At 43.5% G+C, this 26,915-nt stretch overlaps 1 protein-coding gene and 1 long non-coding RNA gene across 11 annotated transcripts in view; one reads left to right on the top strand and one right to left on the bottom strand.

The window, feature by feature from the left end:
- Nucleotides 1–26,915, bottom strand: part of Rapgef4 (Rap guanine nucleotide exchange factor 4) — a 292,910-nt gene that overhangs the window by 33,364 nt on the left and 232,631 nt on the right. For all 8 annotated transcript variants that reach the window (XM_039104344.2, NM_001100642.1, XM_039104345.2 and 5 more), the window contains 6 exons: nt 25,193–25,269; nt 24,705–24,851; nt 22,521–22,636; nt 17,387–17,475; nt 15,008–15,086; nt 872–1,022 (listed from right to left, as the gene is read on the bottom strand). In XM_039104344.2, coding sequence (XP_038960272.1) covers nt 872–1,022; nt 15,008–15,086; nt 17,387–17,475; nt 22,521–22,636; nt 24,705–24,851; nt 25,193–25,269 — 659 coding nt within the window. The remainder of the gene's footprint in view (nt 1–871; nt 1,023–15,007; nt 15,087–17,386; nt 17,476–22,520; nt 22,637–24,704; nt 24,852–25,192; nt 25,270–26,915) is intronic.
- Nucleotides 2,137–26,701, top strand: LOC103695171 (uncharacterized). 3 transcript variants are annotated; one of them, XR_010065225.1, is made up of 3 exons: nt 2,137–2,213; nt 2,981–3,119; nt 24,658–25,009. It is a non-coding gene; the product is annotated as an uncharacterized LOC103695171 (long non-coding RNA). The 3 variants fall into 3 exon arrangements; XR_010065226.1 differs by lacking the exon at nt 2,981–3,119 and adding an exon at nt 26,462–26,701 and having other exon boundaries at nt 2,150–2,213; nt 24,658–24,932; XR_010065224.1 differs by lacking the exon at nt 2,137–2,213 and adding an exon at nt 26,462–26,701 and having other exon boundaries at nt 2,857–3,119; nt 24,658–24,932.

Below are 26,915 nucleotides of genomic sequence, written 5' to 3'. Positions count from 1 at the left end.
ACTACGGTCTGGAAATACTACATGGAGCATTCCAGAAATAAACAAATCATACATTTTATTTCAGTATATTATAGTATTTTTATATCAGTTATTGTAGTTTACCTCCTAGCGTGCTGAACTGACAAACTTCATTCTGAATAGGTATGTGTGGAAAAGAAGGTAATATATAGAACTTGGTTATATTTGCAGCACAGGTAATGATGGGGTCTTGGAATATATCCGTGAATATTGGGGTACTATTTAATCCAGGGTCAAAGGCCAAAGCCCAGGCTGCAGGGAAGAAAGATAGCTGAGCTGGAAGTAGTGTTGACCAAGTAAATGGTGTCCATTTCGAACTGCTTCTTGACTGCCCTGGCAAATCCTCATTTAATCAACCTGCTTCTCAGCGGCCAACCCCACCTACCACTCACCCTCGCACTCTTACTCCTGAGAAAGTGAGTAACTGAAGACAGACCCACATGCACCAAAGTGTTTGCCGTACAGTTACTCTACGAGGGAGAAAGCAGACCGATGTGGGCACAGATAAACACTTTTGTGGATAGCTACCGATAGAGCGTCAGAACCTTTCATTACAAAGATCACATTGACATGGGAAAAATCTTTACAGAGCTAAGTAGAAAAAAAAAATCAGCCTGCAAAAAATGCTGGGTACTTGTGTGATTACAAGTCCCTCAAACATGCAAAGCACATAAGAGCAGACAATATTGCATCGCCATGGTGCCACACACGGAACTGTAGCGGCAGGACAATGTCTGACAGTGAACACGTAACAAGGTCTAGAACAGGAAATTACAGGGTACCTATAGAATTTTCTGCACACTCTGTGTTAGGGGACAAAAGGCTATTCTTGGGATGAATGACCCCCACGTACCTCCAGGAAAGCCATGGCCACGTCGTCTTCTTGGAGAAGATCACCATACATGGCTGCCCATTGCAGAACCAGGCGGATGACCCGCCTCTTGTTGTTGAGGGCGTAATCCATTCTCTCCTGTTCTGTACCTTGAGAAGGCTGTGCGTGGTAAGTGCCAAGGAGTCAAGGAAACCACAGAGCAACTGCCTACCCACTTCACTTGTGTTACATGCAAGCAGAGAATGACAGAGCCCAGCTTTGGACTGATGCGATCTCTCACATTGGTCCTCTCCCATCATAGTGTCTGAAGCACAGATACACGCACGCGCGCGCGCGCGCGCGCGCGCGCGCACACACACACACACACACACACACACACACACACACACTGCCCTTTACCTCCATGATGATGATGTGATTTCCCATTGCTTATCTCTGGGTATTTTGCCTCTCGCCATGTTGCTCCCCTTAATTCTACCCACATCATTCTGATCCTTCTTTATATGAATTTCAATTTTACTCTTCTGGGTGGGGACCCTGTTCTCCTAGAACCATGGCTGGTGCAGTGTTTCTATGAATAAGCCAGGAGGATGTAGATGAACTCGCTCTGCATTAGGGAGTCCCTAGTGAGGGCTCCAGACCTTCCTTATATCACATTTTCATCTCTCATTCAGAGCCACTGCTTACTTCATTATCAGTTTGAGCACGTTGGTCAGTCATCGTAATTATAAGCTCTGTGAGGCTTGGGGTGATGTTTGTCTTGTGCTCTATGCCATGCCTCATGCTGTGACCTTTATGGCAATTTTTAAAAAAATTTATTCATCAATAGAATGCAACACTTAGTTGAGTGACCACTACATGTCTGAAGTAAATGGTCATCACATCATCAACACTCCTGTGTAGACAATACAAGTATTTTAGATTAGACACACTTTTCCATTTTTAGTGATTTATGGGAGCTCATATCCTAACCACCTAGTTCATAAAACAACTTAGCATTTATAGTTCACGTTATAAACTATACAAAAGGGACTTCGGTGAAGCTCTATTTTAGCGTCTGGCGACAAAAATGTTGTTTCCTTTCTAAAAGTGGGCAAACCACCAACACAAAAGGAACGTAAAAGGCTATGATTATCTAGTGAGAGGGCACAGTTGGCTTTGAGTCTAAGACTCCCGACTCTGGCTAGTTTCGTTCCCACTGAACAACATTCCTGAGCCATGTAGCAAATCACAAGACCGGCCTGTCTTAGCTGACAGCCGAGGCTTAAAAGGCACCATAGAAAACCGCCCTGTGGCAGTGCTGTGCTCAGAGCTAAAGCAGCCAAGGGCCTTTCAGAAAGAACTATAAACAGTCGTGATCAAGGTAAATGACAGAAACTTAAAGCAAAGGTTTACTGCATGTAAATGGGTTGCAAAATGGCTTTCATAAATTGAGCGCGAGATTCATAAAAAAAGAAAATTGCTCAACCAGTATTGCAACAATTCTCTCTGAGCTTACAATAAAAAAAGGGAAGACAGATCACTTTATGTGAAAATTATTTCTTTTCTGATTAACCCTTTGGTCTCTCGCTTACATATATATGCATAACTCAGTTTTCCTTTCGTAAGAACTACAATACCGGGTATAAAGTTTTGGGACCAATGCATCCGGCAGGCAGGTATTAGCGCTGTCAGAGGTTGACTGAAACACGGGTACAGGTTTGGCTCAGCGGAGGCCTGGAGAATCGGATTCTTTGGTTCCCACTGACTATTGCCTTGGTTTGGAGTGAGTCACTGAGAACTACAGACGTCTGTGTGCTCGCCTGAGGAAGAGGTGAGATTAGACAGCTTCCAGCTTCTCCTTAGATATATTTAATAACACTGATATAAGGCCAATCCAACAAGAACTAGGTACCACAAGCTAACATAACAAAAGCAAGCTACCTTCTCGCGGTCTCTTTTGCTCAATTTGATGCAAACCTGCGTTTTGTGTGGTGCCATCGTTTTCATATGGTATGTCCCCACTGAGATTTATATGTTTAGGCTTTAATTCTTTAATGCAACGATACTGCATGGCTATGTCTTTAAGGGACACTCATGTTTTCGTTGAGAGACAACCTTGGTTCTCAAGAATGGATTGGTGCTTTTCAGAGTGGATTGCATACAACCTGTGGGCGTCTCGGTTGGCTCTTCTCACGTACCCATCAGCCCTTCTGCTTGGAATGGGATGACGCCCTCAGCAGACACTGAGGAGATGTGGCTGCCATGAACTCCCAACCCCCCCAGAACTGTGAGCTAACACATCTCTTTTCTGGATAAATGATCCAGTGTCTGGTGTTCTAGTGCAGAGACAGAAAATAAATTGGGACACACGGAAACTGGGTTTAGTTCAGACTTTGGAAGGTCCTGTTTTAAACTTTCGTTTCTGGAGTCATCAGAATAAAGTAGGGATGGCTGGGATGGCAGCAGGGGTGTGCGGTTTGGACAGCCTTGGTAAGTATGAGGCAGTAAAACTATGGATTCTAAACAGAACGTGTTTTAAGTCTCCTGCTATGCCAAGCTTACTCTGAGCTCACTCTACATCAGCTATCTTGACTTTGAGATGTAGCCATAGTATATATTATCCAGCCTTCCCCTCAACCTAGGCTTCTCTCTAACCACTTTGCTAGAAAACCAAGTGATAATGTCTATTAAAAAATCTTTCCGATGACCTTATTCTGTGAACATGTGCATATATTTTTGAACATGAATATCAACTTTAAAAGAAAATCACACTGTGTCCTGACTATCTGGACAGTCTAGAGTCTTCTAAAAGTTTTCATTACACATGAAATAAGACTTAGAGTCGCTTAAAGATGGTGACATCATACAAAGGAAATGGAGGCTTCTACTGGGCTGGTGTACAGGGTGGGAGCCCTTGCCATAATTTCAGAAAAAATCACCTCAAGATGAAATGAGGAAAGTGTTGATTTTCTTTTTAAAAAGATGCACCTGTTTTTGTTTTGTGTTCATAGATGTTTTATTTGCATGTAAGCGCATCGTGTGCATGCAGTACACACAGAGACCAGCAGAGGGCATTGGATTCCCTGGAACTCAAGTTACAAATGAACCACCTGGTGGCTACCGTGAAATAAACTCCATCCCCCTTGCAAGAGCAACCAATGCCCTCAACCACTTAGCCATTCACCTCTCTAACCACTTGATTTGGTTTTTAAGAGGCAAATGTATTTTTTAAAACAAATTAGTGAGCCACTAAAGAGAACTCCAACTATTTTACAGGTATGTGGGGAGAGAAGGCATTCAAGCCGAGTTATTAATAAACACATTCCATAAAGTAGGTGTGCAGTGGTAGTGATGTGGTGGCCCTGGGCTCTTCCTATCTCTTGGAATATTGCATTGGATAATACGCTGACATGAAGGAAAGGGGAGGCTCTGTCCTAGCTGTATGAGAAGGGAACAGTCTAGAACACCACGTTGGTAGCAAGGGTATTTAATTCTGATGAACCTGGTGGTCTTTACTGAGATTGAAGAGGCGTGCTCATGTACTAGCTGGGCAGTATCAACAGTACCTGTGGCCAGTCCTCGGGGCCCATGTAGTCCCTGCACGGCAGCACCAAGGTTTTTATTGACCTCTTTGCTGATGTTGAAATCTAGGTTTTCGGTTTGTTGGTTTGGTTTGGTTTTTGTCTTTGATACATGACAGAATACATGGCTGGACAGATTAATAGGATAATGTCTCAAGTGTATGGAGAAGTGTATACACTTACACATTTATAAAACGCCTTCAGCAGGCTCACATGAGCACACACGTAATGCTCCCCGCAAACCTGGGGTGAAAAATCACTAAGGTTCTGAGGGAGGAAGTGTGCCCGCCAAATGCCTCAGAAGTAAAGAGCAGGGCTCACAGATGCAGACAGGGCACTTATAGCGACAACAGGCCTGCACCAGTGCTTGCTTTGTTCTAGTAAGGAAAAAACAATTACATTGGGAAACAATATGTTTTACTTTATTTTTTAAACTTACTTTCATGTGCACTGGTGTTTTGCCTGCATACATGTCTGTGTGATGGTGTCAGGTCCCCTGGAACTGGAGTTAGAGACAGTTGTGAGGTGTCATGTGGGTGCTGGGAATTGAACCTGGGTCCTCTGGAAGAGCAGCCAGTGCTCTTAATTGCTGAACCATCTCTCTGGCTCCAAGGGAAGCAAAATTCTTAATATGAGATTCCTCTTGTTGTCATTGCCATCATAATCATCCTCCTTCTCCTCCTCTCCCTCCTCTTCTCCTTCTTCTTCCCCCTCCTCCTCTCCCTCTTCCTCATCCTCTTCCTCCTCCTGCTCCTCCTCACCCCCTTTTTCCCTTCATTTTTCTTTTTCTCCACTTCTCAATTCTAATTATCTAGAGCCATCTCTAGTCAGAAGATAGGACTGACTAAAACTAGGGAAGAAATTGGAAAGTGTGTTCTTCCTTTTCTCATGAAAACTAATGACTGGGTTTTTCATTCCACTATAGGAAAATAGCTGATTTATTTCAAAGTCTGGACTTTTCTCTCACAGATGTTTACACTTACTAAACTGAGTTATTGTTATAGCTAAGTTCCCCTTCTGGTCCTTAAGCCCCTTCACAGGCAACATCCCGAATGTGTGTCGATCCCTCTGTGCATGTGTGCCTCTGCACACACCTACATGTGCATACCCTGGAGACCAGGGGGTGGTAGTAAATGTCCTCCTGGGTCACTCACTATCTTGTTTATTTCCCTTGAGACAGGTCTGTAAGTGTTCACTGAATGCCTAGACTGTCTGGCCAGCAAACACTAGAGATTCCAACCTCTCTGGCTAGGTTAGCGATCATTCCTGGCTTGACACGAGTTGTAGGGATGTGAACTCAGCCCTTGTGTGTACACAGTAGGCATTTTGTTAGTTCAGCCACCTTCCCCGGTCCTGGAGTCAGATTCTTAGCGACACGCAGAAGACTTTGCAGCTAATTAACTAGCTGAGATGGCTTCAGGGAATGATTTGTTCCCACTGGAATCTACCCCAAACATGAGATGGGTTGAATGTCTGTAAGGAAATACAGAGTTTAAATGGCCAAACTCATCATTTTATACGTCGCTGATTTCAGGTGGGGCAGGAATCAGAGTTTTCACAGCCTTTAGATAATATTTCCTTCAACTCCATCATGAAAATGGAGGCAAAACAAGATTAAATGATTTCCCAAAAGTTATCAATGAAACTCTTGGGACTGGAACTCAAGTTCTCAGTCCCCGCCCCCCAGCCCCCATAGGTTTTCCCTAGTCCATGTTGCTATGTTTTATTTCATATAATATTCATTTCCTTATTAAACAAGTGGATTTAGAAGTCTGGGGAATTGAGTGGAGATGGAGAAAAATGTGGCCCAACTCTCAAAGCACGTAAAGAACATGCAGAAAAATAAAAGTCTAACTGCTGCCGCATGGGTAAACTGAGTCAGGGAGGCAGGAATTGCTAATGTCTAAACTAGACCATTGGCACTGCACTCATTGCTCTCAATGATGTCATAACTAGTCCAATGTCTCATTTACTGAGGATTTCAGTTCCAGCCTGAGCCTTCTCTCCAAAGGAGCCTGCTCTGTGTGCATGCAGGAGCTCTGAGTCAGAACCCTTAAGCGCTAGGCCTAGCTCTTACAGATATGGTAGCTCTCTCCATATGCTGTTTTGGGATTGGGCACAAAAGAGTCCTCAAACTCTGACTGGTTAACTATTGTAAATCATTACACAATTTGGAACGCTAACACAGAATGTACTTTTCTACAACAACAACGACACCAACAACAACTGCCCCCCCAGTCCTCCAGATGTTTATCCAAATGACTGAGATCTTTCTCCATGACAATGTCAAACCCAGATCACAGATCTGTTTCTAAATAAGTCTGTGATGACTTCAATGCTACCAGGCACAGGACGTCTACACAGATGTCAAAACACCTGGAGTATCTTTTAAGCAAGAACATTCATTACTGGCTACTGACTCTATCAGACGACAAGCAAGCTCTCAGAGTGACTGTCTCCACGGACGAGGACCAGCCGGTTCAACCTTGTGACCTTTGATTGAGGAGAGACTATGCGTGTGCTCAGGGCTGGAAAGGGAAGAGGTGAAGGCCACAAGGCAGGCTGCACTCTTTCCACCTCTCCCTACAGCAGGCTTGATATTCTATTGAGTCATTTTCCTCATACCGGCTCTGCCGTTCAAACACTGTAATTATTTCATATATTTTTACCTAGTTATTATCTTACTCACCACAGGCACCTGTAATTTTTCTGTACTTTTTTTTAACTGCTCATTTACTTATTCTTAATTCAGCTAATAATGGTGCCATGTATTAAAATTATCACAGGGAAAGTAAGTGAAAACCTCCTAGGATGTGGAGACAGCAGATTCATTACAGCCTACAACAGGGAATCAAATATTATGTATACTTTTTGCAGTAAGTGCATGCTAATTATGTAGCTATTTATAAAACACTCATCAACATTCAAACTGATACTCTCCAATGTTGTTGTTTTTGAAAACCCTGCTTTGCATACAAGATCTCTACTTGCAACTGAAAACAAACTTTGGGGGTCATCTGCCCACCGAGGAGACAAAGCCTTGGGAGCCCTTACCTTATGCCAAACTCCTCTCTTGATGGCACAATAATCAAGGCAGTGTTTAATGGATGTCAAGGTTTATAATGTACTTTCACACACATAGCCTCATTTGATCTTCAGAACAACCCTGGGAGTGGGCAGGGCAAGGATAATTACCCCTATTATACAGAGGGGTCTCACAGAGGTTAGGCATAATTGCCCATAATGTGGTTGGTAAGCTGCAGATCTTAAACATGACCTTCTGGCTTCAGAGCAGTTACTCGTCCCACTCTGACCCAGGCCTCTGCATCCTGCATGCCTTTGTGGAGCGGTTTAATGCCCTCCTGTCCTCTCCTTGAATGAGCACTCAAGCTCTAGAACGGGACTAGCCTAGGTTCACATCGGTAAGTCTGTGGTCTGCACAGAGCCTTGAGATGCTCTTCAGATACCCTCGAAGGTGAGGATGAAGTGGGCTAATGCAAACAAGGCATCGGGGCCACTTCTGCAACAGATGCAGCATTTCCTAGACCTTAGCTGCTGTACTTCTGCCTGCCCGGCCTCTGGGAACCAGGGACACAGGATGTTCCTCCGGTGTTTATGTGTGTTTATGTGCAGCTAGTAACTGCAGGCTTCCGGAAGCATCTGCGGTGCCATTAGTCTCTTCCCATGACTCCCACTTTCTTGCTTAGAATATTTTGCCTCCATTGATTTTCAGAATTCTCTGGTTTTTGTTTTTTGCAGCCCTGGCTTCTCAGCATTCCCCTTTCAAAGGAGGATCTGAACTTAGGCCAGTTAGGACACGACTCTGGATAACACACTGTCAGGATTCCCACTTCCTGTAAACATCGATGGTGTACTTGGGAGCACATTTAAAGAGTGTCTAATCTTAGTTCTATTGTAAGAAGTGGGTTTGAGAGTCCATACCCTAGAGCACTGTTATGAGGCTGAGAAAAGTCTTCGAGGGTCTGCAGCGTATCTACCAAGACGGTTGTTTTCCTCAAAGCAGGATATCACGTTCTTAAGGACGAATCTAGATCTCCTTACTGGAAAGAAATTCTCAAATCCCATGACTGCAGAGGGAAAGTGTTCTGATGGTTATGTACAGACAGACAGTTTCCAGAATTCAATGGGGACCACAACGGTAAGACTTGGCTTAAGGCAAATTTAAGTTGACGATTTTTCCTATAGAAATCTAAAGAGGGACTGGGGAAGGGGCTCGGTAGTTAAGAGTACTTAACTCAAGCAGTAGTCAGCGTTAAGAGTGTTGCACTCAAATCGGGTTCCTAGCACTCACACTGGGCAGCTCACAACAGCCTTTCAGTTTAGCTCCAGAAAGAAGCCATGTCTTTGATCTCCATGGGCATACACACTCATTTGCACATACCTACATGCAGGCATACACATATGTGGAATTAAAAACAATAAAAACCAGTCATTAAAAAGATAAATCTAGGGGTTGGGGATTTGGCTCAGTGGTAGAGCGCTTGCCTAGCAAGCGCAAGGGCCTGGGTTCGATCCCCAGCTCCGAAAAAAAAAAAAAAAGATAAATCTAAAGAATGTTTCTAAAAGTTTACTTCATCTAAAGAATATAAACTTAACATTGCTTTATTAATCTTTTGTCTACAATAAAAACAAGTTTCGATATTCATTCCTATTGAGGTTCCCCAGTCAATTCATAAAGACAATATTTCCAGGTCAGTTTCACAGGGCTATAAATGACAAAGACACTGTCTTCTCAGAATGAAACCCTGTTATGTTTGTTTCTGTATAGGATCAAAATACATAAAAGACAGTTTTAGCTAGAAGTTAGTGGCAAATCTATATTCCATTTTTTCCTCTTAATTCAGAAACTAAATAAATTACTTCCATGTCAAAAGCATAAAATTTGTCCTGATACTCAGCCAAAGAAAATTAGTATGCTAATAGAAAATATTCAACCAAAATTACTGCTGTATTTAAATTTCTGTATGTTTAAATATAAACCATTTATCACTTAGGATCCTTTTAGCTTCCGTCAGAATCTGTCCTAAATAACAAAGATTGGTATTCACTGACATAAAAACCTATTGGCAGGGTAAGTCTTCGACGGGTCCAAATGCTGACGCTGCAACCACAGACCCCATTTCTGTGCCTGAGGACTCATTCAGGGCTATCCTAGAGTTCTTTCCTTCCCATACAATCCCCAGATGGTTGGGTCTAGTAACTGGGGTTGTATGTTTGGTATATTCTGTCTTAACTGTTTCAACTGCTTTTCCCCAGAAGCCCAGAGAGCCCCTCTTTGAATTTTCTCTGGCCCGGTCTACATGGAGGCCTTGAGATTGTTTGCGAGGGCAGCTAAGCAGTCAGTGTGACCAGACTGGCTTCCTGTGGTGGCTGGCATACTGGGCAGTCAGCTGTAACAAGGACTACAAACACCAGCTGTGTTGCTTAACACACTCTGCAGTCAGGACATGCAGACTTCTCGGTGTCTACTTGGTCCCCCAGGTCTAGATTTCTCTCACATGTCAAGTGAAATCGGTAGTCCACCCTTTCTTCCAGCCTCATAGTTGGGGAAGTAGACAGTCGGCCAACACTCAGTATTGAGGGGCAGTCAATCAAAGTTCTAAACTGAGGTAACTTCTGAATGGGAGGCTACAGTAGAATTTAATCACAAAGGAGAAAATGAAAATGCTAGGAGAGAAATTTGCTTAAAAACATGAACTCCCAAACACTGAAAACAAAACTCTGTATTCTCTCCCCATTCCACAACCAAATTCTGGCAGGTTTTTCATAAAACAATCAACAGTGGTATGATGCCAGGTAGATCTTTCCCTTTCTCCTTTTGTGTCAACTGAAAGGTTTTTGCGGGGAAAGTATTATGAAAGTGGCAGCATTGTATGTGTGTGTGTGTTTGTATGTATCTATATGTATATATAATTTTATATATATTATATATTATATCATATCATACCATATCACTATTATATTATATTATATTATATTATATTATATATTAAAGTGGTAGAGAAATTACTAATGGCACAGAAAGATGTTCTTAAAAGCCTGTTAGTGGAAAAGCATACAGAATGAGGCCCAGCCCTCGTCTTGCATTTATGACTGTCAGGCTGCACTATGGCCGAGCTAACACAGTGCTTGCAGTCCCAGCATGATGATGATTTGCCTTTGGTAACCAGCATCCCCCTTAAAAAGCCAAGCATGGTGATGTGTGTTTGTAAGCTCAGTGCTGAGAGGGTAAGTATGGGTGAATCCCTGGGGCTCACCCGGTCTAATGAGCTAGCCCAGTATCCTAGTGAGAGATCCTGTTTGGAAAACCCAGGGGGATGGTTCTTGAGGAACAGCACCCAAGGTTTAACTGCTGGCTTCCACATACAGTCATATGCACACTCACCCCTGCACACATACGTACATACAGATACACATAGACATGTGCATGGCACACACACACACACACACACACACACACGGTCACACAGTGAGGAAGGAAATGAGAATTTTTTTAAAGTATGTATCTACATGTATTAAAAAGGATGACAAGAATACAGACCAAAATGTGAGCCATAGTTATAACTGGGGAATAAGGTTTTCTATGCTGGCAGCTTTAATTTTCTTTTTAAACTAAAGGAAAATTGAACTGAATTTTAAATATAGACTTTTTAAGAAAAGGTTTAAAAAGCTGGGGATGAAAAGTATAGGAAATGAACAAATATCACTTTAAGACTCATTATAAGAAACTTGTATTCATCAGGTCAGATCATGTCCAAAGTGTGTCTAGTGAATAGAGCCGCTCTCATTAGCACATAAAAGGGCGGGTATATTAGTGTTAAACCGAGTTCTAGCACGTTTCCCACACTAAAGCAAAACTAGACGAGACACACAATGTGGATGAAGGACTGAAATAGGTGTCAGTGGCTCTGGGCTTGGATCCTTTCCGTGCGGTAATTACCTTTCTCTGAGAAAATCATAATTTCTCATTATCCTAGTTTATTGATTTGGAAAAAGAACAGTGAAAAAAAATACTGACTGCTCCTTTTTAATGGCTGCTATGGAAAGTCAGAAATGTCGAGTTCTTTGAAAACACCCCATACTTTATCCAAACCCACCGAGACACAAAATGTGCTTAAGTATTTTACCATTCCCATGCCCTGTGTTCTTAACATGGGAGTCAACTGACTTGTCTGTCTGCATAGTCAACATCCCTGCTGCTTATGGTGTGCAGTAAACACAGACATACATGCATACTGACACACATGCATTCATACATACATACATGCATGCATATATACATGCATACATGTTGCTTTGTCTGGTCACCAGCTATTTCTCTCTGTCTTGTCAAGCTGTAAACCTGTAGAAGGAACTGTTTTATCTCCATATGCCCGCGATTCCTACTGATCACAATGTCAACTAGGCCCCCATTCCCAAGGATTTGCGGATGACACAGGGCCAGAGGTTTGTGTGAGGTCTCATCAGTAAGGCCTTAAGTACCTGGCTGCTCAGACCCTTTCCTAAGGTCTTGGGATCACTGGGATCCCCAGTTTGCCAAGCTGTCCATTCCCTTCTGATGGGTCGCTTTATTCCTTAAGTCAGTCATGGTTGCTTGACAATACTCGTGACCACCAAAGCTGGTTATCTACGGGCCCTATCCATGCCATCTCCTTGAGAGGAGAGGAAGGCTGAAACTGTATAACATAGAAGCCCTGTTCATATATGATCGTGAGGATAGAGCCCCGACCCTCTTCTTACTTGTGGCAGTTACAGCTCTGCCATTCTGGGACATTATCTCTAGCCATCACAGACTAATTCTCACTTGAGTCTTGTGCTCCCTAAAGCATAAGGATTAAGCTTCTGCAGTCAAAGTGGTGGCCACTAGCCTGGTGCAGCGATGCCAATCAAAACAAGGACAATTACGTCACACAAAGTCAGTTCGTCACAACTCCAATTTTAACTTAGTGGGCACTAAACTAACAAAAAGCAAACAGTGGTGACTAGAATATTTCATGGCACAGGGCCTCACGGGCTGATCTGCAAGCCCAACCATTCATTGGTTTGTTGGGATATTCCTGGGTTCTCAAGGTAAATATGCAAATGAGATGCCCTATGGGCCTTGCACATTCTGGAAACTATTAAAACTGATAAGGTCCCTACCACCACCACCACCACCATCACCACCTCCACTACCACCACCACCACCACCACCACCACCACCACCACCACTACCACCACCACCATCACCACCTCCACCACCACCATCACCACCTCCACCACCACCATTACCACCATTGTCACCACTACCTCCTCTCCTCCTCCTCCTCCTCCTCTTCCTCCCCTTTTCCTTTTCCCCTTCTTCTTCCTCCTCTCTTCCTTCTTCTCCCCCCTCTTCCTTTTCCTCCTCCTCTTCTTTCTCCTCCTCCTTCTGTTAACAAACTCATTAGGAAAACCACTGAGTATGTTTGATATAGGTGGGAGTCCTATGAAGCATTTTGTTTGGTTTTAGCAAGCCCCTTTGGTTGTACCTCAAGGCCTTACAATGTATTGTCAAGAAATGTTCTTAAACTGTTATTAAAGAGTATAAGATCATTAAACAAATTTAAATAAGCTTTTAGGGAAATTAATTATGAAGGGAACAAGTGATAAATTCCAGATGACCCCGTCCCAGCACTGGGAACACTACTCGATGTTTGGGGAGAGCTTTAAGGTCCACGCTTGCACAGCAATGCTAAGGCTAACTCAACGGTATCTCTTGAGGATAAGATGATGACATATAGTTCAAAGCTCTTAGAAGAATGTCTGAGACTCAAAGGACTGATTCAAGCTACCATGAAGAAGAGAATCTAAGTCCTCACAGAGCCAGGTGGGAAGAAAGGTGTCCAGAGATACCGGGTGGTGTCAATGCCATCAGCCATCCGGACTTTCCTGCCTGTGCTGAGAAGGAACTGGCACAGGATATACAGGTCTCCTGTGGATGCTGGTCTTGTTGGCTTTCTCTCTTCTTTTCTTCACCACCACCACTATCACCACCCAAACTCTTTGCTGACCCTTCTGTCCAGAGCTGCCTTTTTCAAAACAAGCCAGCAGTATGAATGCCCTTAGTCCCTCTTAAAGGGGAGAACCTGATGGATAAAGAGAAGGGACACAAGCTATGTGTGGGTCTTTAAGCTATAAAGATGAGGACTTGGCCACTTTAACTCTCGTTTCCTCTCGGTTTCGCCTGTTTCAGGCTGACTGCTGAGAAAAACAAGTTGGATTTCAGTAGTGGTTTTTCTTTTTCTTCCAAGTCTCAAAGGTCTCATAACGATTAGCATGTATCGAGTGAAGAGATCCTGAATATGTTAATTTTACTTTAGAAAACTGAAGATGAACCAGGAAGAATACATAATATAGGTAAGACTCATTAAGCTCCCATTACCTGGAAATATAGTTTCCAGGCAAATAAACACCCAAATCTTACTCTTGCAGCTTCCTCTGAGTAATGCATTCAGCTCGAATCTCCTATCCTCACACGTTGTTGACTTCAAAGAGAATTATGGGTGAGCAAGAAAATGAGAATGAGGCAGGACAATTATAATTTTGAAAAAGGAAAACATGGCGACATTGATTGGGTTGCTCAAAAAAAAATCTAGAATATATTTAACTGCTCAAAAAAGGACAAAATGTTTTTGGGGTCTAAATTTTTGTGACTCTAGAAATAAAGCAGAATTGGAAAATGCACTTTTATGTCTCCTCCAAAATTAAGGAAAAACTCATTCACAAAATTCACTTCTTTTGTTCAGTTTAGCACTTTGAATGCTTTACGATACCAATGCTGACCCATCAGTCGATTCACACCACTATTGAAAAGTTGCCATAAACCAAACATACTCTTTGGTCTGTCTAGTAGGCGGTTCTTAGAATTTTAAGTATTGTATCTTTGTCTTAAGACAATGCAATGCAGTGAAAGTGATCAATGTGAGCCTCACCTTCCTCAGAGGGTGGTGTAGATGCAGTCTGCCCTCCTTGACACTCAAGTTGAAATCTGACTGAAACTGTAAGGATTTTAAGAAGCGGAAGGATCTTTAAGAGGGGAATTAGTCATGGAGGCACTGACCTCATAGGTAGATTAGTGTCTCTCTCTGAGGGACAGGGCTAGTACCTGAGGGAGCTAGTGGCTTCTTACTCTCTGAGACTGTTAGCAGCTGCCTCCCTACCTTCCTGCTTTAATGACACAGTGCAAGGCCCTTGATAGATGCAGCTACCTGGTCCCAAGACTTCCATCCTGCAGAACCATGAACCGAATCAACTTCCTTTATTATTTTTTTTAAATAAACAACCCAGTTTTGGGCATTCTGCTATAGCAATAGGGAAATGAACAAGGCGCTGAGGCAAACTGGCTTGTACTTCATGCAGTTAGTAAAAGCCACAGGCAAGAAAAGGTAGACGTCTCCACGCCAGGGCAGATGCTGGCGTGTCAGAGTCTGATAAGACTAAAAAGGACAGTACTGCCTGAGCCATGACTTACCGTGAGGAGAAGGAAGGTCGAAATGGGCCTACTCATGTGTGGTGCTTCCGAGAGCAGAGGCTTACCGTGACAAAAGGATATTGGGCCACGAGGGCGGGGCAAAGCTGGGTGTTTGGCATAAAAACACAGTGCATCATAACGAAGTCATTTAAAACTGAATCTGGAAGGGTGAAAAGAGAAGACATGACATTCTGTGACAGTCTCTAGGGCAGCACGAGGATGTCTCCGGTTGTTCTGAAGTGTTCGTGTGGGTGTGTTCCTGCGTGAGGGTGCCTTCATCTCACCTTAATGATGTGGACAGAGCTTGAGATCAAAACTCAAATTCTTAGGACAATGAACAAAACTAAAACATATAAAAAGACAGCCTTGTAAGGTGAGCCTAGTCACTTTAACCTCACATGTTTTTTTCTTGGCTGTGACTTTATGAATACTAGGTGAATATTTTATCTCGAGCTATCACGTGTGTGTGTGTGTGTGTGTGTGTGAGAGAGAGAGAGAGAGAGAGAGAGAGAGGTTGAAAATGCCTATCAGAAGCAATCCTCTCCTACCTAAATACAGAAGAGCTACCCCCTTTTAATTCCTTAGCTGTTGCATGTAGCAAAGCTTTTCTCCCCTTTCTCAGACATTTCCAGCTATTCCACCTTACTTGGTTTCAGATTTAAGACCCTGGAAACTCTGTACTCCAAAATCTTAGTCCAGACCCTCCTTCACGTATGCACGAGAAGTACAGAGGAGCCCAGACTGCTGGTCCCTCTGTCCTTGCTTCTATGCCGCTACTAATTGTGTCTCTTGACATGGAAGGGTTTGACCCAACTCTAGTTACTGGTCACCAGCTTTCCTTCAGGGACACTTTTAACGACTAAACTCTTCATGGTATTTTCCTGAGTCTTCTTGGCCAGTGCCCCTGAAGCACTGAGCATGTGCTGCCTTGAATTCAAGGTATTTGTACTTTCTCTTGTGTCTTCGAGCACATTCTAAGCTTCCGGAGGGAGAGAGAGTGGTCTGTTTACATCTCCTAACACAAAGCATCCATATTAGCACCTTCCTGGGCCGATGAACAAATCCTCCCAGACTCGGAGCCTGGGAGCTTGGAGCTATGCCAATCATTCCCAGTTCCTTTGCTGCTTTGTAAGACTTCAGATAATCAATTCATAGATTAAGACACTGGGAGGAGATTAAGAAGTCAGTGGCAATGTACTTATAAGAATTAGATAATAATGGTATCCCCATCCCGGGTAGATTGCTGAGATCCTTTGTTAAATGGATTTTGACCTACCACTAAGTTTCTCAGATAAATCTGTGAATTTCTTGTAGTGGGGAATGTCCCCCTGTGGAGGTCGCTGTGCTTAAAGCATTAACCCGTGACGTTACTCAGAGAGATAGGCATAGGATTTTTCTTTTAAATTGGATGCCTGAACTGGTAACGTAACTCTGTGGTATAACACTTGCCTAGCATACCTGAGGCCCTGGCTCTCACCCCTAGAATCACAAGAAAGCACTAAGAAAAAGTTGTCTGTGAGCCGTTCCTTCCAATGGACCCACAATGTGCCAATGATATGACCCTAGATATAGCTCACTTGTGAGAGTTTTTTGTTTTCTTTAATCTTCAATTTTGCGTCTTAACAGCAAGGCTTGTTCACTGTAAGAAAGCTCATGTGTTGAGCTTTGCTCACAAAGGATGTTGTAGGACTAATCCCCAGTACTTACAAGTATGACATTATATGGAGCCAGGGCCTTTTAAGACCCAAGTTAAGGTGACTCTAACTAGTGTTGGCTCTAACCAATGACTGTTGTCCTTTAAAAATGGGACCCTGGTCACAGAGACAGCTATGCACAAAGGGACGAGCCTGTGAAGACTCAGAAGGTGAAGGCCTTGCCAGCATGACGTTGGAGTGACACACAGAAGGGACACCGAAGATTGCAATAGGCACCGGGAGACAGGAGAGAGGCATGAGGCAGACTGTCTATCACAGTCCTCACAAGGAAACCAACCCACTCTCACCACCAGTTCCTCCAGAACTGTAGGGCCAGCGGGTGGCACTGTCTGAGCATTTGTTCTGCTAGAGCAGCTGGCAGTAAACCAGCTCAGGTGCGTTTAGCTCACTCTGGACCGAAACTCCTTAACCACAGAGAGAACCATTTACTCTTGATGTGGGCAGCTATAAATGTTCTATGGGAAAAGACTGGGTTTAAATGGTGGCCTAAAAGATACTTTTGTGCGTGTTGAGAGGGCTGAATGGCATTAAAACAGATGCCTACAAAAGGCTAATGTGCTTGGATGAAACTCCATCACGGCTAGGGAAAGGCCGGTCTCTGCACCCCCTGGGGACACTGTAGCTGAATGCACATGGCACCCGCTAGGGCTGCCTTGGCAGTGTACACAGGGAGTCAATCAGGATTTCTCTCTCACAATTTTACCCGTGGATTCAGTGGATCCCAAAAACATTTCTGTGTGCGTACCTGTTGCTTCATTCAAAGATGGCTCAAGGCGTATTGTTTCTAGAAAATGCTCTAAAATCTTTTCAGGTGTTCCTGACATCACAGTATACCTGGACAGGAAGTAAAAAAAAAAAAGACCATTAGTTTTTACAAAAGTGAGCACGCATTAGGAGAAACAAATCATATTTTTGAAAAAAACGAGATCCTGGGAAACCATACGGACTACTTGTGACTAGCAATTTCCCTCTGGTGAGGGAGATCTCGCACCTTGCCTCAGCACACAAGAAGGCGGTAGAAAAAGCCAATAGAAGCAGTTACTAGAAATGCTCCTTTCCCCTCCCTATGTAGAAGCATCTGAGGGAGAGAGAGCAGCTCCCATGGCTGGAGCCGAGGCACGTCAGCCTTATTCTAAGGGAGAGTGAAACGTTGTGTATGAACCTGAGCCAGGGCAGGGCAGGGCAGGGAGGACAGGGAGGGAGGAAATGACGCCGAGTGCGTTCTTTAGACATGGGTCACTCATAGGAGATGTCGCTGTCACACTGGATTCCCATGCTGATTTCTGGACTGCTCCGTCCTTTCCAACTCCACGCTGCTACGTGCTTTGGAAATGAGCTAATAATGATAAAGCAAAAGAAACCCAAACCCAAAGCCAACAGGCCCAGGGAGCATGGCCAACAGGTCATAGATCAAAAAGGAATCTATATTTAACTTATTCAATGTCAGGGGGCGGTATTAGTCATTATTTTGAGGGATGGATTCGGGGTACCCTCCAATCGACAAGAGCAAGCTGACTTTTAAGATCGAATGGGAGTTAGAGTCAGAGTGAAGACAGTGGCAAACTGAGTGCCAGCTGTGGGTAGGCAGAACGCATGAAGATGATGTGGGTACCAACAGAACTCAGTCTCGGCCTTCCTGCATGGCGGAGCGATGGGAAAGGGGGATATAACAAGGCAAAGAGCATTCTCTTGTGTTCAGAAAGCAGAGACAGAATCACACTCAGAGCAAACCCAGCTTCCTCCACCCCCTCACCTATGTGCTTTTCTTGCCTGCTTGAGACTATGGAGGTGGTCCTGCAGAGATGGCAAGAGAGCCTCATCAGCGTCTTACCTCCTGCCTGAGGGATGGATGGGAAGTGATAGCATATGGTCCCGAGGTCATGGGAACAGAGAAAGCCTAGCATCCTAGGGGAGAGCATTCTACACCTTTCTGGTGTTCACCATGCCCCCAACAATGAAGTCGATGCTGAATGAGGCGCCCTGTCTGCTCATTCCTGTTAGTTAATATTGCCTCTACCCTGCAGGTGGAGAAACTGGTAAGCGTCCAAGATGAGACCGAGTGTTTGATTTTGTTACAAATGTTTGTTCAGCTGGTTGCTTCTGTTTTCCTATGCAGCAAGATGCTCTATGTGTAGAAGAGACCAGGTTTGGCTGCCAACAGCCCATTTTGGGTAGGAGATTTACCATGTAATCAGAAGCCTTCCTCTTCAAGGAGGCTTTGAAAGCAATTTTTATTTCAATAAGAGTCTAACTGCATCCCTTAACTGACCCCAGTTACTTCACGTGCTGTCTGGGTACCGAGATCCACAGGCAATGCGTCCGTTTGTCAGAAGTCTAATCCTGAGGCAGTTTGTCTTTATGCTCTGGTTCTCCTTGTTTGGATGTAGGTAGGGAGTTCCGCCTGACCGCACAGACAAAAGACCCACGGGCAAGCCACTCAAGCTATCACCTCAACAGAGAGCAAGTGTCTTCTTTAAGGCTTTGCCTGTCTGGCCTGTCACACCCCACAGGATCTTTCTTTGGTACCTGACTCCCTCTAGTGGTTCAGCTCTGTGGTTTCCTTACCTAGCGCCATAGAACTCAGGAGTTAGGGCAGAGGACTCAAGAGGAAAAGAGGGCATAGAAATCTCTGGATGGCCCCCGTTTTGCCTAAAACATCAGATCCTGGCTTTATGTCACGCCAGAAACAGGCAGGTGTCTATGACTTGAGCCCTTGCTATGTGGGGGTTAAGAGTGATTGCCACCAGATAGTGCAGCCTCTGTCAGTTTATGTCTGGCAGAAGCTTCTCCAGTTCTAGTCAGAAGTCACCCCACTTGGCTACATAGTATCAGCCAGGAGGTAGTCTTAAACTTGTGAGAGTAAATGTTTTCCTAATACCAGTCAAGTTTGCGCATAGAACAAAGGAAGCCAGGGCCAGGGGTGGAGGAAGGAGAAAGCTGATCTTCCTGTGAACAAGCTGGGAATACCTCAGCAGGAAAACTAGTCTAAGGAAAAAAACACGGCCCCAATATGAACAGGACAACCATTTTAAATTACTAAAGTCTCACAACCCAGTGGCTAAGACATCCCCCAAAGCAGGTATCATGGTAAATCCATCTTTAAAACCACTGACTTTATATCAGCATCGATGCCACCTCTACTGTTCAGTGGCTTGGGTGGAGTCAGGCAGTTTTCCAAGCTTTATGTGTGCACATAAACTAACCTGGATTTCAAAGGAGTGGGGTGGGGAAGTACATCAGAAAAATAACATTATTGCCACCAACATGATGATGTCCTCTGAGTTTGAAAAGAACAATTTCTGCAGAGACAGATACCCTCAACTGTGTGTCTGTCTGCAGACACGGTTGTTGGTATGTTATCAAAGTTTTGTTGGTATGTTATCAAAGTTGATGAAAACATCAGCCATGAAATTTACTTACAGGCTCCCCCTTTTCAGCTCCGGTCAGTCTGGGGAAGTGACCCCTTGAGAGAGAAGCTTTTCATTCCTTTGGGAGCTGACTTTGTGGTGCACTGTTTTTTCCCAGTGCATTTCACAAACAGCTTGCTACAAACTTGCACGGGTGTATTATCTTTAAATTTGGACGGGATGGCAGGACACCAGTAGAAAACTAAAACAGTACTAAAATAACCATCAGACACACAGTCTCTTTTCTTGTATCACCTTTGGCTTGACTTTTCATTTGAATTCATAAGGGGAGGGCACCTTGAACTGAAGACTTACAGAGAGCACAGGTTTTTGATTCTTCCCTCTTGTATGAAGAAAGAGGTAAAGGGAAGTCCAGGGCCTCTCTTGATCAAATGTTTCAAAGTTAAGGAGAACTATCCAGGTTTACCTTTCTGGATTCCACAGTCTTCCTGAGGCATGAGATAGTACTACAGAACATAGTCATCTGCAAGACCATCTAGTTATAAATAAATCTTGGAAGTAGTGTAAACCCTCACACACAGAAAGTTGTCCTTGCCACCCTCCTCAGCAGGCTAGAAGGTCAACTGCCCAAAAGAAAGAAATAAACTAACAAAGGTAATAGAGCAGGGCCATAGCTCAGTGGCAGAATACTCGCCTACTCCTATAAGGCTCTGGGTTCAATCCCTGGCACAAAAGGAATAGCTAAAAGCTATTACTAATAAATGATGAAATCTGGGTGGTAAGTTTAGAGTTTTGTGAGTGAAAGAACAGATTTTTTAACACAGTCATTTTTAATGCCACCCCCTTTGAAATAATTGGTTTGCCGCATTTACCATGGGGTGTTGAGAATGGGGTGTTTTGCCTACAGCCGTCTGTCTGTAAGTCTGGTACCAGCATGCACACTGATAGCCAAACATGCAGCAGCCCAGGAACTCATGCAAAATAGCATTGTATACTTCTTCCCTCCTACTTAGATCTGCTCCAGATTATTGATAGTACCCCACCCTTACCGAGAGTGAATGTAACATTAATAGTTGCTATTCTGTATCGTGTAAGGAATAACCGTAGGGGTGAGGCATATGCATATGTTCTGATATACATCCCCCACTCTATGACTACCTTGGAACCCATGCAGCGTACAACTCTGCTTTGATAACATAAGCTAGGAAGAATGGGGAGCAGAGGTGTGGAAGGCGGTTACGTTGAACTTCCCTTTAAGGCAGTGTTTCTCAACCTGCGGGTCTTGGCCCCTTCAGGGGCCATCAGCTGTTTCATAGGGGGTCAGATTACAGATATTTACAGTAGGATTCATGACAGTAGAAAAATTATAGGTATGAAGTAGCAACAAAAACAATTTTGCAGTTGGGGGGTCACCACACCATAGGGAACTGTACTGAAGGGCTACCGTGTTAGGAAGGTTGAGAGCCATTGGTTTAAGGGGTCCCATTGGAATTTCGCGTCCTTGAGACTTGTCGATGACAGCGAAATGCCTCCATCCCTTAAACAGGGTTGTTGTAAGGATTAGAGAAAATTTACAAAGCATACTGTGCTTATTTAATAATATGTTTCTTCCTGTCTTCTTCTCAAATATGTTGACTTACCCAGATGAAAACATGGGAGTCATGGGCTTTTAGTCGAAACAATGGGAATTCATCAGTTTTGGTGAGCGCGCTGAGAAAGGGAACCCCACTTTACTTGGCAACAAAGGGAAATGCTCTTTCAACATCTTATCTGGTGATGCTTCTTTAGCAAACAAACATTCATCTGCTTTTCTTATACACAGATTGAAAATTAACTCCCCACTCGAAAAATCGGCTAGCCCCGCTCTCCTAAGAGGCTCACTGCTAAGTCTCTTGTCTCATCGCACATGTGTTGGTACATTCCATGCAACGGTTTTAGGTAGGAAGTTACAGAAAAATCTGAAACTGGGCCCGGCTGCTCTGGAAATGACCTCAGTTAAACAGAAAGCTTGGGAACTGTTTGACACTGGCAAGGATGAGTGCCCAGGAGTTCAATGAGATGGTAATGCTTTCTCCTCAAAATCAGGGTCTCATCTGTGTCCTCAGTCACTCTGATAGCAAAGGGAAAACACTTTATCAGAAACCTCCCCAGGACATTCAGATACCATGGAATCTCATCACTGGGGCGGGTGCCTGGCCCTGCCTGGCATGCCGACTGGCATTGTTCTCTTGGGGGTCTTCTCTTTGGGGGCTATTATGGCTGAACAATATGGAGGGAGAGGCCTTGGAGCAGGACAATATTCTCAGAGAAATGGATGCATTATACGCCGCAAGATGTGTGATTAGTCGAGAGAGAGAGAGAGAGAGAGAGAGAGAGAGAGAGAGAGAGAGAGAGAGAGAAGTCATACATACTGCTATCTTCCGCAAAGAGGAGAACATGCTATTGTAAAAACGATGGCATGTGAAAAGGTTAATCATAGTCTGGCAATTATAGTGTTGGATGCAAACATACTTTTGCTGAGGCTGTGAGTTTCCTTGATTAGAAGCTCTGTTCCCTGCTGGGACCTTCTCCAGTACCAAGACATCTTGGTCATGTTCTTTAAGTCTGACTGTATTCGCCTCAACGTCCTGCAAACACAAATTATACCACATACAGATGCTGCCGTTCACTCAGACAATGACAGAAATTTCCAATGCTTCAGAAACTCATTTGGCGCTTGTGATGTTAATTGTCGCGTCTACAAATTAAGCCATTTTCAAAGTCAAGGGCTGAAACGGTCAGAGGGAGGACCAGATGAGGTTTGAAGCATGTGCTTTTAAAACTGCTTTTACCATAGTCTCAGAAAAACTCCAGAGGAGTCTGGTGTGGTGGTGGCGCTCTGCAAAGCCTCTGGGGGGAGGGCATGGAGCAGAGAATGGGTGAACTGGAGGCATTTATTCTTTCTAAAAATATGTACCAGACAATACTGAGTTTCATCAGTCCTTTTCTATGATCCGTAGGAGTGGCACCTCCGTCTAATTGAGCAACCGTTTTGTTTCAACCTGGACATGTGTGGATATAGCCACGTTCATGTTTCTTTGTGTGCACTCCTCTTCTGTGAGCCTGCATGCAGAAGCCAGGGGCCTACACCTCAACCAAGCTCCACCTTATTCTCTTTAGACTGAGTCTCTCAGTGAACCTGGAGTTCTCTGATTCAACTAGAATTCAGCCAGCCCCATGGGTCCCCCTGTCTCCGAGGTCCCAGCATCAGGGTTACACCACTGTACTTGGCTTTTTAGGTGAGTTCTGGGAATCTGAAGTCAATCAAGCTCTCATGATTACAGAGCAAACACTTCGAGTCATCTCTCCAGCCCCAAGTAACAGTTCTTTCAAAGTCAAATTGAAATGTGTCCCAAGCCTTTCTCAGTTATTTTGAATGGCTTTCTAAATGTCAGTGATAAAATGGTTCAACTGTGGTGGTTCAAATCCTTTTTTTTTTTTTTGGTGTAAACTTCAGAGTTAGTCAAGTTTACCTTAAAATACTTTAAATTATTTACTCTTAAAATTGTACTACTTTTTCTGAATATTTGATCTCCATTTTAAATGAAACCAACTGAGCATCGAATTCCTATGATACATTTCCCCATATTAGTCAACAGTATAAATTTTATAATTACTACTATCATTATAATTATTACTGACAGGGTCTCATATGCCCCAGGCTATTCAAACTCTCTACGTAGCTGAGCCTGAGCTTGAACTTCTGATCCTATAGGCTTCCACCTTCTCAGTGCTGAGATGACCATAGCTGTGCACCACCATGCCTGGTTCATAGTGTTAGGGATTGAACCCAGAGCTTCAGGTATACTGACAAGCCTTCAACCAGCTGAGCTACACTTCCAGCCTTCTCAGTGGTATGAACTTTATCTTTCTTTGCGTCGTGACTGAGCATGTAAGCAGTGTTTCGAGAAGAGACCAGGGCTTCAGGCAGTATAGAGAAAGAAGTTCGCTTGCGAGGGCAGGGCCAGAGGGATCTTCTCTGGGATTTAACATCCCACACTCTTACAGATACCTTAAGCAGCTATAGAGAGGCTCTTCGTCTGAAGCCAGCCTCAGGTGCAATTCTGCTGCTCTTTGACCACCCAAATCATTCACCTGTTTGCCAATATCCGTAACAGCTGTGGCTTGAAATGACCTGCGGTAAACCCCATGAGTGAATACGCTTTGTGGGATAACCACAACAGGCATTAATTTCTATTAACAAGCACGCAGGAAATCCAGAGTGTGTGACACTATAAGACTGATTCACTTGGGAAGAGGTGGGAAATGGACCACAGAGAAGACAGGGGGCACAGGGAGGCTGCCACTTTGCTGGATCGGAGGGTCAAAAAGGACATTAAGAAGGATCTGTAGGAGACCAGTGAGAAATACATTATTAGACTGTGCTATCTTGCTAAGGCAAGTGCTATTGTTGTTCAGTCATAGGGACCAGCATAGGCAGAGGTATTTGCTCCAGCATAATATCTGATGTCTCCAGCTGGTCTCCAGAATGTACACCAGTCCACTAAACATGCCTTTTTCATAACAAAGGCCATTTAAGCATCTATTCGCCACATTCCTGTGGGATGAACAATCTACTCAAATCTCTCTCTTTTTTCTTTTCAACAAGGGGAAACATTGAATGTTCTTCAACCAAGCTTTACTCTCTCAACTCACCCTCAGAATCCGATTGAAGTCTTCCTTGTCAACTCTTAGGAAGTGACAATTATCTTCCCGAAGAACAATGGATGCAGCTCTCGGAGCATCGTTCACCAGAGCTAACTTGCCAAAGTCATCTCCCTCATGCAGGGTGCAGACCACACCCTGGGGAGAGCAGGACAGTCAGGAAAAAAAAAAGGGACCAAAAACCCTCCTTCCCCTCCCCTGCCACCAAACACCGTGCCTGTGAGTGGACTGCATTAGTGTTATAATCAGATTAAAATGCTTCATATTTCTTTCACAGAATAAACACAGTCAATGAATGACTCTGAGTGCAATAATTGAGGAAATGTATGATTAAAGATGAAATTATGTCTTTTCTACGTGGAGTAACAATGCCATGGTAAATTTATTTGCAGCAACATTTGTTACTACTTAGAGCTACACTAGCAAATGGTGTATAATAAAGCCTCAAAAAGAAAAAGATACAGATAGATATATTATACCTTGCCATAAATGACTACATTCACGGATCCTTTCAGAATGATGTACCAGGAGGTACCTTCTTCCCCCTGGTTAAACACTAGACACAAAAAGATGGAGAGACTTATGACAAGAATAGAAGCACATCAATATAAATTACAGCTTATCAAATCATCACTTTCAGGCTCCAGAATTACGCATACATAAAGTAAAAAAAAAATTACCGGCAGATCCTAACTAATTCAGGTAGAATATTATTGTCTCTCTGTAGCACATAAAAGAACAAGAGACTGGAATATTTGCTTTGCCCTGAAAGACAGGTTCTTACTGGGTATCAATTTACCAGCAATGCTCTTCTTCTTAATGGAAAGCAGGTCTCCCTCACAATTCACAAAGTATTGTGCTGTGGAAAATGGGTTTTAAAGATGATCTGACCAGCAATGTGAAGTTTGAAAACACGCAAATCAGTGCTGTTGCTTGTTGATAAATAAGTACTTATGCATACGTTTTTAATTGGTTAGAATAAGAACCAACATGTTCAGGGTATAAATCACTGCCGAGGAGGGGGAGGAGGAGGAGGAGGAGGAGGAGGAGGAGGAGGAGGAGGAGGAGGGCAGAGCAGGCTAAAGGGGGAACTAGCTGGAGGACAGTTTCATTGTTTGGAAAGTATTTAAACTGTAGAACAAACAGGCATGTTTTGATAAAAATAAAGTATTTTAATAATCTGTCTCCATCCATTTAAATATCTTACAGTACAGTGGGAAGGACTAGTGATCTGAATGAAGCAAATGAACAGACTAATGAAAATGAATTAAATAAAGGAGAATTAAAGAGACAAAGAATCAAAATTATACAAAAAGTGATCCTGAAAAGGCAAAAATAAGAAAGAAAGAAGGAAAGAAAGAAAGAAGGAAAGAAAGAAAGAAAGAGAGAGAGAGAGAGAAAGAGAGAGAGAAAAGAAAGAAATAGGTTTCTTGCTGACAGAGGTATCAGTGTTAGAAATAGTGTTCTTAGTGACTGGGGGGAAAAAGACATTTTGAGATACAATGTTTAAAGTTCATTTTCCTCCTATAACTTGTATTTTTCATTTATTTTTAACTATCACAATGTACCTAACGAAGATAAAAAATTCCTAAAACATGTCCCCTGGAGGTTTGCTTAATTGCTGGGGATTAACAAAGTATTCTATGTGTCCCTGGGTTTGGTGTCCGTTTCTATCTAGCCACACTAGTGGGAAATCGGCATCAGCGATGCTGCATGCATCTATTAATGTCTGAATTTCTTGTTTCCAGATCTGATCACAGAACTGAAGAACAAGGTGAATTCTAGAGAGAGGCCCCATATGAGTGTACCACTGACTATGTGAGTCTCTGATGACTGATACTAAATGAGTTTCTGAGGCAAAGAAATCCTCTTGGGCTTGGAGTCCATGGTGCAGTGTGAAGAAAACCGGGAAACACAATACTTCAAACAGAACAGTAACAGGAAGTTTCGAGAAATTAGTTTTTTGTAAATAAAGCCCTTTTTAGTGACTGAGTCTCAAAATTGCTGTGTAGCCATGGATGACTTTGAACTTTAAACTCTCCCACTTGCCTATCCGGAGAGCCCTCCCAGTTCCATCCCCTCAACCCCCCTCCCCTCACTGGGGAGTGTATGCCTGCGCACCACAGTGATATGACTGTCAGGTCATAGTGGAGCCAATAGGAAGCATATAGCATTGACCATGACCGGCATGGGGCGTGGCCA

This window comes from Rattus norvegicus, chromosome 3 (genome assembly GCF_036323735.1).
Source record: "Rattus norvegicus strain BN/NHsdMcwi chromosome 3, GRCr8, whole genome shotgun sequence".
NCBI lineage: Eukaryota > Metazoa > Chordata > Mammalia > Rodentia > Muridae > Rattus > Rattus norvegicus.
This window is presented reverse-complemented; position numbering and strand designations above follow the sequence as displayed.